The sequence below is a fragment of the Mustela nivalis genome, assembly GCF_964662115.1.
Source record: "Mustela nivalis genome assembly, chromosome: 11".
NCBI lineage: Eukaryota > Metazoa > Chordata > Mammalia > Carnivora > Mustelidae > Mustela > Mustela nivalis.
This window is the reverse complement of record NC_139030.1, coordinates 78,558,010-78,571,018: the sequence shown is the minus strand read 5'-3', so window position 1 is coordinate 78,571,018 and position 13,009 is coordinate 78,558,010. Positions and strand designations below refer to the sequence as shown.

General features: G+C 41.7%; 1 protein-coding gene across 9 annotated transcripts in view; it reads left to right on the top strand.

Moving 5' to 3' along the window:
* The first annotated feature begins 4,637 nt into the window (after positions 1-4,637).
* AGFG1 (ArfGAP with FG repeats 1) overlaps positions 4,638-13,009 on the top strand; it is a 73,909-nt gene continuing 65,537 nt past the window's right edge. For 3 of the 9 annotated variants that reach the window (XM_082690113.1, XM_082690110.1, XM_082690109.1), the window contains exon 1: positions 4,646-5,090. In XM_082690113.1, coding sequence (XP_082546239.1) covers positions 4,924-5,090 — 167 coding nt within the window. In that variant the 5' untranslated portion in view covers positions 4,646-4,923. Of the gene's footprint in view, positions 5,091-13,009 lie in introns of all 9 variants that reach the window. The other 6 variants (XM_082690111.1, XM_082690108.1, XM_082690112.1 and 3 more) reach the window with 4 other exon arrangements.

Here is a 13,009-nt window from a genome sequence, read left to right as displayed (position 1 = left end):
ATCAAACCAAGAAAACAAGACAATGCTACTATTCACAAAGTAAATCCAGGACTTATTAGAAGTATGAATTCAGGGTATGCGGCAGGTGGCAAGGATGGACATGCGTGTGTGTCGGGCAATATCTTCTTTCTGTTCTTCGGTGGATCTTCTTGACCCTGTGGGTAACTCAATTAGAGATTATTGTTAAGTCTGAATTTGAGTCCTGCTTGAATGGGGAGCCCTCCCCTCCTCACTCCGATGCTCTGGGTAACAAAGTCACTTCTAGCTATCCTCTGATTCTTGTGAACGCTTGTTCGGCTCTGCTGTCTGAGCAGAGGGCCCTCCTTTCTGGGCCTGGCCTCTAGGCGCAGAGGGTGGGGTAGCCTAGGATGAGTTGGCAGCTCCATCGCTGGCTCCTTGGGGCCTCTCCAAACACCAGGGTTTGTTCAGGACATTTTCTCTGACTCACTCTTGGTGATAAGACAGGCAGGAGCTTCTAGAAGCAAGTCAGGTTTTAGATTCCTACCATCAGAGGTTTGATTTCAGAATTTACAAGTTCTTTAACAGAACTCTAGTAGCTTGGACAGAGCTGTAGTTATTCCAGGAGCCAAAAGAGCAGAACAACAATAAACAGAACCCAGAATCCACTGCATATGATTGAAGGAAGTTTTATTCTCACTGCTGTGTTCATTTATTCATTCAACCGATATTTACTAAGTCCCTTCTAAGAGCCAGTTTCCATGCTAAGTGCTGGAAGGGTAGTGGTGAGCAAATGTGGACTGAGGCCCCTCCTGAGTCAAGTCCACTGTTTAGTGTGTGTGGAGAGGGGTGGATTAGGGACCCTAAATGAAAAATCACAAAGCATTGTAAATAGCCACAGCAGCAAGTGCTCTAAACGAGAGGTACATGCTACCTTGAGCACCTATTATGGGGTCTGGCTTAATTAGGAGGGACAGAGAAGGATCTCTAAAACCAGATATTGAGCTGGATTTAAGGAATAAGAAGGGAAAGGGAGGGAAGTCTCTTTTTGGAACCAACAATGCATGTGCAAAGGCCCTGAGGTGGGGCAAAAGAGAATATAAAAACGAAAGAAGGAAGTAGGACTGGAGCAGGGTGGTAGAGATGGGAGCTGGGGCAGGGTGGGGAGGCCTAGCATGGTCTGCAGGAAGAAGGCCACTTTGAAAAGGTTTCTGGGCCTCCCAGATTTTCTTTCAGCCAAAGAGAATGAGAAGTCACCACCTGAAAGGCTTTAAGCAGGGGGAGGAGACTAGGGATGCCTGAATCACATTAACATTTTGAAAGATCAGTCTTGCTGCAGTGCTAACATCTCTGAAGGTGATTTGTGCTTCATAAGCAGGGCCAAGATTCAGTTACTGGAAGCAGAAGCTGGGGCAGCCCAGCCTAATGTGGGTTTGAATCCCAGCTTCTTGCTTCCTTTCCAGCGTGGCCTTGGGCAAGTCAGCATTTCAGACTCTCAATTTCCTCCTATATAAAGTGGGGATAATAATACCTCCTCGCGCGTTGGTGTGAAGGATAAGCAAATTTCAGTAAATAAATAGTCTGGCCTGACACACTGTGAACTTCCCTTGGGATTTTTAAAAGTAGCAACCTGCTTTGATATTATACAGAATACAAAAAAGCCAAAATTCATCCCGTCATATGGACTTTCAGTTTTAAGTGTAGAAAATGTTTTGGACTTCACCTGAACTTCAGCTATCCAGATGGGTGGTCTGGAAATACTGTCTGCGGCTTCATTCAACAACACGATAATAAAACAACCCCACGGTAAACTGTTTGTACAAGGTGCTGCGGCCACGCCTTCTGATTTTGGCATTTATCAGATGACAAACCATGGAAAGGTGAACAACCAGAAAACATACAAATGCCAAAGGATCATCACACACAGGGAAGCAAGGCATTGGCTGTGGGTTAAATGCATTTGTTGGTGATGAATAAGTCTGCTGAGTGTATTATATTTAGCCAGAGTGGGACTGGTAAGTGAGCCTCTGTTTTGATCAGGTTGGACATTCCAGTGCTGTCGTCTTCGAAGCAGCCCAGGGCCCTGCCATAAGGGTACTCCAGGTGACCTTAAGTCAAAGGTCTTATCAAAAAGGCTCAGGAGCCTCCCAACAGCCAGTGATGAGACAGTGGAAGCACCAAGGATATGAAACATATCTAGTAGGTTTAATTTCTTGAGTTAGTCATGACATTGACAAACATGCTGATCACCATTGCAAGGAGACAGGAAACCAATATATTATTTTGAAAATTTGTGAATAAAGGAATCAAACATTTATCCTGTCTTTCTGACAAAAAGCTGTGCTAGAGAGTAGCAGAGGGGGAATATTTCAGCTGAGAAACAGAGAAGGAATGACAGAGTCATTCACTCTGTGACCCTTCATAAATTAAGCGATCTAGATATTAATCATCAATGGCTGCTAATAGAAAAAGATAGAAAGAACCCTCCCCTCCCCCCCATTAGGTGCTGCCTGATGGAAGGAGACAAAGAAATAAAATTTTGTCGGGTGCCTGGGTGACTCAGTGGGTTAAGCCTCTGCCTTCGGCTCAGGTCATGATCCCAGGGTCCTGGGATTGAGTCCCGCATCAGGTTCTCTGCTCAGCAGGGAGCCTGCTTACTCCTCTCTCTCTCTCTCTTTCTCTCTGCTACTTGTGATCTCTCTCTGTCAAATAAATAAAATCTTTAAAAAGAAATAAAATTTTGCCAAGAACCACAAAAGAACTGAACCGGAAACAAGGGAACTGGACCCACCCACAAATTTTTAGGTAAGGGTGTTAAATAACATAGGCTGTGGAAAACTGTAGGGCAAATGGCCAGTTCCTAAAAAAAAAAAAAAAAAGGAACTACAAGGGAAAAAGAGATAAGAGATAGAGTGGAAACACAAAGACTTTAGTACCCATATATTACCCACTACATGTATGAATTAAAATAAACTATAAGCATTTTTTTTTTAAACATCAATGGGAAACTTCATTTTTTGCTGAGATATTTCATGATTCTTAAGGAATTATTGTTAGGTTTTTAGGTGTGCTAACAGTATCCTGTTTCAGTTTTAAAAAGTATTTATTTATGAATGTATGTATTTTAGCAATGCAAACTAATGTATGTGCGGATGAATGGTACGCTATCTGCAATTTGCTTCAAAATAATAAGAGGGGTGATGGGAGTTTGGGATGGGTAGAAAGCACATTAGCCATGAGCTGATAATTACTGACGATGGGACACAGTCTCATGGGAGTTTGATATTTTCCCCAATAGAAAGTTAAAAATCCATTGACCAATCCAAAATCTGTTGATCACTTTCTTGTAATATTTAGCTATTATTAATAGCATTTTATTAACATGAAGTCTCACTTGGGTGTTTCGTCCAGTTACTTTCAAGGGATGTCTGAGGGCTGGCCTTGGCAATTAGGAAATGTGCATTCTAAGCTTACTTTCCCATTCACCAGCTGAGTGATTTCAGAACTTCAGCTCTCTGGGTCTCCCTGCACTCCTCTGGGAAAGGAGGGGCAGGGACGATTTCTCTCCTCCTGCCGGCTGTGTTTGCTTAGAGCGATGAAGAGATTTGGGTCTTACCGTCTGACTGTCTGGGTTGGAATCCCGGTTTTCCCATATGTATCCTACAGTAAATTTACTTAATCCCCCAGAGCTTTAGCTTCCAGATTTGTGAGATGGAAAGAACAGTAGTGCCTACCCCAAAGGGATCTTGTGAGGATTAAATGAGATACTGAATGCATTCATTCTGGGAACACTGAGCACGAGCCTCCAGCTCTGGGAGGGGCAAAGGGTGGAGGAGTAGTGAGGAAATTCTGCAGCCTAACGGGGGATCCCAGACAGCACTAAGTAAACACCAAATAAGCAGCAGGATTTCAAATAGCTAGCACTAGGAAGGAAATCCAACACAGCTATTTCAGGGAGGGCTACTTTCAGGAAGATGGGTGGCAATTTTAAATAGGTTGATTGGGTTAAGGAAGGTTGCCCGCCAGACGTGCATAAATGAATTGACTACATCTCAGTCTCCCCTTGGCAATGTGTGGGGATTTTGGGTTGCCACATGTAGGGTGTGGGAAGGGGTCATTCTGTCATTTAGTGGATAACGGCTAGGGATGCCATGAAATACCTCTCAACGCAATATCCCCCACACCAAAGAATTATCAGTCCAAAATATGAATAGGGTCCGGGTTGAGAAACCTTAACAGAGAGAGAACAGCATGGCAAGGGTCCTGGGTCAGAAGGGAGCTTATCATCTTTGGGGGACAAACGGAAAGCCAGTGTGGCGAGAAACCGGGATGGGGACAGAGATAGGTTGGGTTAGATGAGGGAGCACCTTTTAGAGTACAGTGAGGAACCCTGGAATTATCTCCAAAGAAGTGGGCAGCCCTTGGAGAGTTATGAGCTGGGGACGAAGTTAAGTTCGGTGATGCGCTTAGCACATATAAGCTCCCTAATAAACACTATCTATCTTCACCACCACCTTTGTATCTTTGCTGCTTTGCCCCCGCCCAAACCCGGGCCTCAGCGCGGCCGCAGTAACTAGCTCCTCCTGGCCAGCAGAGGGCGCCGGCCGACACTTGGCTTCCGGCCGCCCAGGGCGGGCCTTCTCTTGCCGTCCCCCTTCCTCCTCTTTTCCCCTCAGGAGAAGTCGGGAAGGTGGCGGTCGGTGGTGGTGGCGGCGGAGTAGGAGGCGGCGGCGGTTGTCCCGGCCCGGCCGGTTGCTGTGGCCCGTCAGCCCGCGCTCCGCAGCGTCCGCGCCGCGCCCAGCGAAGTCGAGTCGAGCCGAGGCGGCCAGGTCCAGCGCGGGCGGCGCGCGCTGACGGAGGGCGGCGGCCGCGGCCAGGGCGGCCCGTGGGACCGCGGGCCCCCGGCGCAGCGCCGCCCGGCTCCCGCTCCTGGCCCTGCCGGCCTCTTCCCTCAGCGCCGCGGCCATGGCGGCCAGCGCGAAGCGGAAGCAGGAGGAGAAGCACCTGAAGATGCTGCGGGACATGACCGGTCTCCCGCACAACCGAAAGTGCTTCGACTGCGACCAGCGCGGCCCCACCTACGTGAACATGACGGTCGGCTCCTTCGTCTGTACCTCCTGCTCCGGCAGCCTGTGAGTGCCGGGCGGCCGGGCGGGCGTGGGCCCTTCCCCCGTGTTGGGGGGCGGGGGAGCGGGCAGCAAGGCCGGGGGTGGGTGTGGGGGGGGTGCAGGCGGCGCGGGAGGCCAGCGGGGGCGCCCGCTCGGGCCGGCGCGGCGGTTGGGGCGCGGGCTCGCGGGGAGGGGCTGCGGAGGCCGGCGGGTGGGATGCGCTCTGCCCCTGCTCCCGAGCTGGGGATGCGCTTTCGGTTTCTCTGGGCGAGGGTCCCGGCCCAGGGCAGCCTTCGTGGGTGGGGCGTGGGCGAAGGTGGGTTAGCCCGCGGCGAGCATCGCTGTTCCCGGCGGAGCCGGCGCTGTTTCCCTCGGGCCTCCGCTTGTTCTCCAGGGCACTGACCCGATGGGACTGTAGGGGAGACACAGGAGTAGCCTGGGACGGCCGTGCGGGTCTTTTGTGTGCCCCTCTGGGCGGCCCAGGGTGGCGCTGAGGTTTCCAGTGAGGCACCTGCAGGGCGCCCGTAGAAAGGGTGGGGGAGAAGCTAGGGTGGGAAAGGGCAAGGATGCGTAGCCTGGGTTTTGTTTTGTTTTGTTTTTTTTTTTTACTCGGGTCGAAAGCACCTAAGTCACTGGGAGAAAGGAAGCATTTCGGAGTAGTAGCGGGATTAAAATGTCTTGATGGCAGAGATTTGAATCCCAAGGGAAAAGTTCGAGAGGCTTAATTGCGAGAGAAGGAGGCAGAGAAGCAGATGTGAGATTGTGGGGTTTTAGCTTTATGGTCCAAAGAGAGTCTTGAGTTTGGGGAAAGTTTTAATGGAAATAAGATATTGACTAGAAGCTGTGTCATTGTACGTGTGGTAGTGTCTGTAAGACTTCTATCAGTACCGATACAAGGCTGTATACAGAAATTGGGAGAGATGGGAAGACAGCATTGCTTCAGAAAAATGGAGACTATCGTCTTGAATTATTGGGATGGTTTGCGTTCTTTGCTTCATTAAGCTTTATTTTTATAATATTTTTGTTACTTTGTTACTGTGAAATTTTCGTTGGAAAGTTTGTGGATGATTTTTGGAACTGATAAGTTGCTTTTATGTAATAATGATTTTGTATTTAAAGTAGTCACTAAATATTCTTAAAACCTTTATTACATCAAAACATCTACTTAAGTTCTTTCATTTGTAGCATTTCTTCATAGAAATTAATTTGTAAGATTAATACTGAGACGGAGTGCATAATATATTAGAAAACTCGTTATTTGGAAAATGCAGGACATGCCCAGCAGTGCTCCATTTGGTTTTTTCCCTTCATGTTGGGCAACAAGGCATTATTAGTCTTCCATGAATGTTTTTTCTTCAGCAAACATGTACTCGGTGTCTGCTGTGTTCTGTGTAAAGCCTTGAGATGTGCTGATGAATACAGTAAAATCCCTGTTCTTTTGGAGCTACATTCTGCTAGGGGAGATGATAATATGTAAGTCATTAAATGAGAAAAATGTCTGGGATAAGTATGCATCAAAATAGTATGATAACAGAGCCCTTGTTTGAGAGGTTACTTTTAGATTATAGTTAGGGAAGCACTCTGAGAAGTAGACAGTGATATTATTGAATTCCAACAGAATCATAGAGCTGAGTGGAATCTAGGAGATAGTCTGGTTCATACTTTTCATTTACAGATAAACTGACGTGGGTTAGGCAACTGTGGTTCTAGAATGAATTCAACAGTACAGTGTTTTAAGTATATTTGATTTTTATTATGTGCATAGTAAATATACCCTGTGTTTACTAGACACAAGATCCTTTGGTACACATGAAATACTTGGTTTGAAAAAAATGTATGTAGTTACTGTTTTGAATTTCTGGCATTTCTCGTGGTTCTTCACAAGTCTAGCAGGGCAACATTTTCTGCAGCAAAAGTATGAGATCAAGAAATATTTACTCATTTCCTAAAACCCACATTTCTGAAGCATTGTATATAAGACAATATCTCAGTGTAATGACAGTTGTTTATTTTAAAGACTTTAATCTGTGAGAGATAGGACTTCTATCTCCATTCAGGGATAATTTTACAAATGTTTATTGCTTGACTGGCCTATGTCATACATTGTGGGAGGCACTGGTGTTCCTTGGATCCTCTTAAATTTAAGGAGCCTGCATTTTAAATAAACAGTGATGGTACATTGTAATATTTCCTTTCTTTAAATGAGCTATCCCTGAAATATGTAAATGGATAGAAGAGGCTTCACAAAAGATGTGATGCCTGAGCAAAGACCTTTAAAGACAAGATCCATGGGACGCCTGGGTGGCTCAATTGGTTGGACGACTGCCTTCTGCTCTGCTCGGGTCATGATCCTGGATTCCTGGGATCGAGTCCCGCATCGGGCTCCCAGCTCCATGGGGAGTCTGCTTCTCTCTCTGACCTTCTCCTCGCTCATGCTCTCTCTCTCACTGTCTCTCTCTCAAATAAATAAAATATTAAAAAAAAAAAAGACAAGATCCATGTGGCTGACTGCTTCATGTTGTTGAAAGAATAAGACTCATGAGTTGAAAACACATGTTTTCTTAAATCCTGGCTTTGCGTATTAGCTGTGTGGCATTGGCAGTGTCACTTAGTCTCCTTGAGTTTGAGTTTTTTCATCCATGAATACTGAGAATAAAGTTTACCTTGTAAATTTTGGCTGTAGATTAGTTTTCAGTATTAGAGATAACATGTGTTTATCTCTAATCTCATTTGATGCCTGGTACGTAATAGCTGCCCAGTAGATGGGAGGTATTAACTATAAGGGGGGAAAGGATATTCCATGAGTAGGGAACAGTCATTGGAAAAACATTGAAACAAGATGTAACCCCTGTAAAAATCTATATGAGTTTGGATTTTTCTTTGTTTTAAGTAAGACTTTATCCAGTGGCTTGATGATGTTGCTTAGACTTCTCTCATCTGTGGATGGCTGCTTCCAGCTCCGAGGGCTGCATATGGCCTTATTTTATATTGGTGTCCCTCCCAACTTTTACAGAAGTTTTGCACTTCCCTCAGGTTATATAGCTACCTTAAAAGCAGTGCCCTGATTGGACTCATATTCTACAATGACTTCATTGAAACAACAAAGATCTCCAAATAGAATTCTCAAGTCAGAAATCTGGGATTCTTGGGAAGGAAGGAATAGATGCTGGATCAGATGTCTACTGTAGAAATATTGAAGGAATCTATTGAAGCTCCTAAGGATTTCTGTTCTTGAAAACCAGGAATAAAGGAAAATCATTTGAGAAGAATTGAGTAACTATTGAGTAATTATTATATGTTTTCTATTTTGATGATATGGATACTTGGAAGACAATAATTTTGAAATCAGATTCTGACATTGCCACTAGCATTGAGACTTAGGGCAGGGTATTAAGCCTGGCCACCATGTGTCAGTTGACCTGGATCCATCTCTTCAGCCTTAGTTTCTTTTGCATTAAGAAGATAATGCATAGCTTAAGGTTGATATAAGGATTAGATTGAACAATTTGAGTAGTTATTGAACATATACTGTATGAGAGGATGAGGCTAAGCAGTGGATTTACAAAGAATAAAGCTTCTAGCTACCATTGGGAAAACTTGATTGCCTAGAAAATGCTTGTATACAATAAAGAGTATCTGCGGTCATGAATTCTAAATTTTGGAGGTTAGTCACATACCTTTTATCATTAACAGTATTTTGCTTAAACAAATTGAACAAGCATCTTACTGTTTATTTTACTAGACTCCGAATCTTCTTCTGGGTGACTGTCATATACTTGTTTGGTGCTCATTTAGAGTATATTACTGAATTCAGTTTGTGGAACTTTAAATTTAGAGGCAGTTTTACTGTTTATTAATGAGGTAGAATGGCGGTATTGTAACAGATAGATTTGTCACTTTCTTTCATGTTCTAGCTACCAAAATACTTCAAATTATGAATGGATAGCCTACAACAAAACATTGGCCTTCATGCCAAAGAGATTTAGTTGATTTAAAGACGAGGTTTAGACCAAATTATTTAACATTAGTTTAATCAGTAAATAAGAATTGTTTATCTTTAAAAAGTGATTGACAAGTTTTTTAGAGAGGGTTTAGGGAAAGTAAAAAATTTTAAGAAACATTGTCTCAGTTCCAGCTATTTTATGTGGACAGAGTATTTAAAGTGGGAATTTCATAGGTGTATAGATAGAGCTTGATATTAACTTACATGTTAATTTTATGTGTATTTTGACTTTTATGGTGAATATTGCATGAATTTTTAAAGTTAAATGAAAAGGCATTTAATTCGTTTTTATACGTTTATTACCATTAGAGTGGATTGAAATCAAATACTTTTTGGAGCTCTTTTTATAATATTCAAGACGTTGTGAGGTAATAGTGGGCAGTGATTTATATCTTTAATTCCTTTTTCATTTTTTTTTTTAGTACTCTAATGTGGCTATATTTGATGAGGTATTTTGAAAATATAGTACAATTTCAATATAGTGTAAGTGGGAAAATTATTTGATCCCATTATGAAGGACAATTTTTAAGCAGATTGGCACTAGTACATATGTTGGGGATATAAGATAGTATTTGTTGAAATGGAAAATATAATAATAACTATTAATCACATTTATTGAGTGCTAGCTGTATGTCAGGTGTGATTCTAATAAAAATCTTACGAAGATTCCTCCCCTGCCCCCAACTTCAAATTGTAAAATTTGCTTACATTCTTAATGCTTTGTTGTGATACCCTGATCTAGTACTAGTGAGATCCACCACTAACAAAGGTATATATGTTACTCATGAATTATTGTAAATTATTTGTGAATTCTGTATTTTGGGGATTTAAATAGTAGATTTTAACTTCATGTTTATTTTAAAAGCAGAACAGATAATTTATGGATGTACGTGCATTTTTGCCTTATAGCTATGCTTTTTTAAAAAAAATTTAAAGGATGTTAGCTTTTCTTAACTTTGTGTTTTCTTTGGATTTTATTCTGAAACTGCTGTTGTGTATTGTGAGTATAATGGGAATTCGGTGGTGCCTGTTTTGAATTTGGCCCATCTATCCTGCCATAAATGAATTCTCTTGCTATTTTCTTTATCTGAATTGTAATTAAAACATCTCGCCCTATGCATGTAGGATAGATAGTGATTAGATTTATTTGAAAGTAAATTATGTATGTATGCATATATGTGTATGTTTTTATATACTTAGGTTTTTAAAATTTTAACATAATTGTTAATTTGCCAGTCTTTTTTTAATGTAACACCTAGTACTTCTCTTTGAATGTGGTTCCACTGATTAGATTCTTTGTCCCATTGATATAACCCAGACTCACATTGTGTTTTACAGTGTTTAAGTTAACTTTTTTTTTTAAAGATTTTATTTATTTATTTGACAGAGAGAGAGAGATCACAAGCAGGCAGAGAGGCAGGCAGAGAGAGAGGGGGAAGCAGGCTCTCCACTGAGCAGAGAGCTTGATTCGGGACTCGATCCCAGGACTCTGGGATCATGACCCGAGCCGAAGGCAGAGGCCTTAACCCACTGAGCCACCCACACACCCCTAAGTTACTTTTTAAAGTTAAGTCGAGGGCTGGATTGTTCTAGATCTTTTTTTCAGTCTTTTTTCAGTGCTTGTTTACAGTTAAGTAACAGCTTTTCATGGCAATTGAATTTAGTTGTCTCTAAAATACTTCGTTTTTATGGGAACAGTTCTCACTTGTGTCAGTATTTCACAGAATACTCACTTCAACTATATATTTACCAAATTCTGTGCCAACTGTATTACCAAGTTATTATATTAAACAACTCTTGATAAACATAAAACTCAGTTGGAAGGAGCAGGAGAGCATGCCCTCCTAGCTATGAATGTTTGTTGTGCAGTAGGCCTTTGCTGTAGGTTTTTCAGCAGGGAGGAGAAACATGGATTCACCTCGCAAATTGATTAAGAGGGACTCTTCTGTGGTACTGTGAACATCTTCTTGTCCTGGGAAAACTCTTAAGCATATGTGGTATGGTGACATCGTATTTTCACTCTTTTCTATCCAACATGCATAATGTTCATATTCTTGAGAAACTCCTGTGGAGATATTCAGGACTGGAGCTGTTACCTTTGCATTTTCCCCCAACTCATTAATGGATTTCCCGCTTCATTTAGTCAGAGTGATAATTGGTTAGGAATACCCATATATATAAAAGGGGAATCATTCATAACTTTGGGTACTTTAATTAGTAGCAGATTGCTTGTGACATTTTTTATAGGCCCACACATGAGAGCTCTTGCCCTACAGACCCCTGATTGGGTGTGTTAAGAATGAAATTCAATTACTTCTATTACAGTAAGGATGGGAAACTTGTTTAAATTGTTCAGAATAAGAGGAATGATAGGGTTTTTTTTGTTTTTTGTTCTTTTTAAGTTAGAACATATTTCTTTCAAAGACTTCCTGAGTAAGACGTGGTCTCTCTTTGATTGGTACTATGCTGTTTTAGAGGGAGGGAAGTCACAATTACACCTTGCTTTTATTCTGGTTGCTTCTTTTAAGAGGTATATTAACTATAGCATGCTCTAAGGAATTTCATCAGGATGATAAGGAATCTTAAAGCTATGTATGAGGAGAACATTTGCAGGAGCCAGAAATGTTAGCTTAAAGAAGAAAAGACTAGTGGGTGCGGGAAGCTGTACATATGGTCACTATCTTTGGGTAATTTTAAGGCCTATATGTGAAAGAGGCAATAGATATATTCCCTAGGGGGAGATAGGAGACAAATGTATGGAAGTTACAGAGAAACATGCATGTTTACAAAAGGAAGAGAGGAGTTTTTCTTGTTGTCAAATTCTAAAGATTCTTGTTCTTCCCCCAGTTTTTGTTAGACTGTGCAAGCTCTTTGATGGGGAGAGTTAAAATCAGTGGAACTAATAATATGGGAACATGTGAAAACTTTTTTGTCTTCAAAGCTTTATCCCTTACTCAGTTAATCTTGGTGGCTCTAACTTCGAACAGTTGTGTTCAGTAGGTACCTCTACAAAAAGATCTCTGGTGTCTAGTAAAGAGACTTGATATTTCAGAAATTTTAGAAGTTCCTCAGACTTTTTCATCAAAGATAATAATCTATAAGTGTATGTCAGTTAAATTTGGTTTTGAAGAGCAAGAACTGTTCATCTCCATTCTTGTTTGTGCTCAGTTTTTAATTCAGTTTTAATTTTTATCGAAAGAACACATGCCTGTAATTTAAATAGGCAAAGGCTTTAAATGAACAACAGTAGTCACCTGTTCCCTTCCTCCATTTCTGATTGCCCTAGACAGTGACTGTCAACTTTTATCTCTGCCCTCCTTCTATGTTTACCTTAGTATTTCTGGCTAACACACAACTGTTTAAATTTTTTTTCAGTTTGGCTTTATATATTGACTTCTGCTGTACGAGGAGGAAGATAAGGATTTGGTCCTCTTCATACTTCTTTTTCCTTTTCTACCTACTGTCTCTACCTCTTCCGTATAACGTTATCACAGTTGTTGGCTAAATCACTTATTTGGTATTTGCCTTGTTGCAAGTATACGTATTGTTCTCAGCTGAGTCACACAGTATATTGCTATTATTTTCTTACTTGTACAGCCTTTTTCCCCAGGAAGTTTATACTTGTGTAGTTCTCATCTTTTCCTTTTTCATATATGTATCATTAATATATCCCAGATAAAAAGTCTCCAGCTGAGGCATAATACTTCTTTCAGTATCATCAGATACATAAGGTACCTGTTTATTTTTGTTTTAAATTGGTAAATCTTTTCTGGGTACTTTTGTCATCATCTAGTCTGGAAATGCTGCTCTCTAGACCTGCTATGAAGTGATCATCCTGGGACTTTTCTTCTGCCTTCATTCTGGAAATTCTTTTTATGCCTAACCAGTGTTGGACCCTCTGTTTTCAGGACCCCCACATCTCCCTTGGCCTCCTGATTGA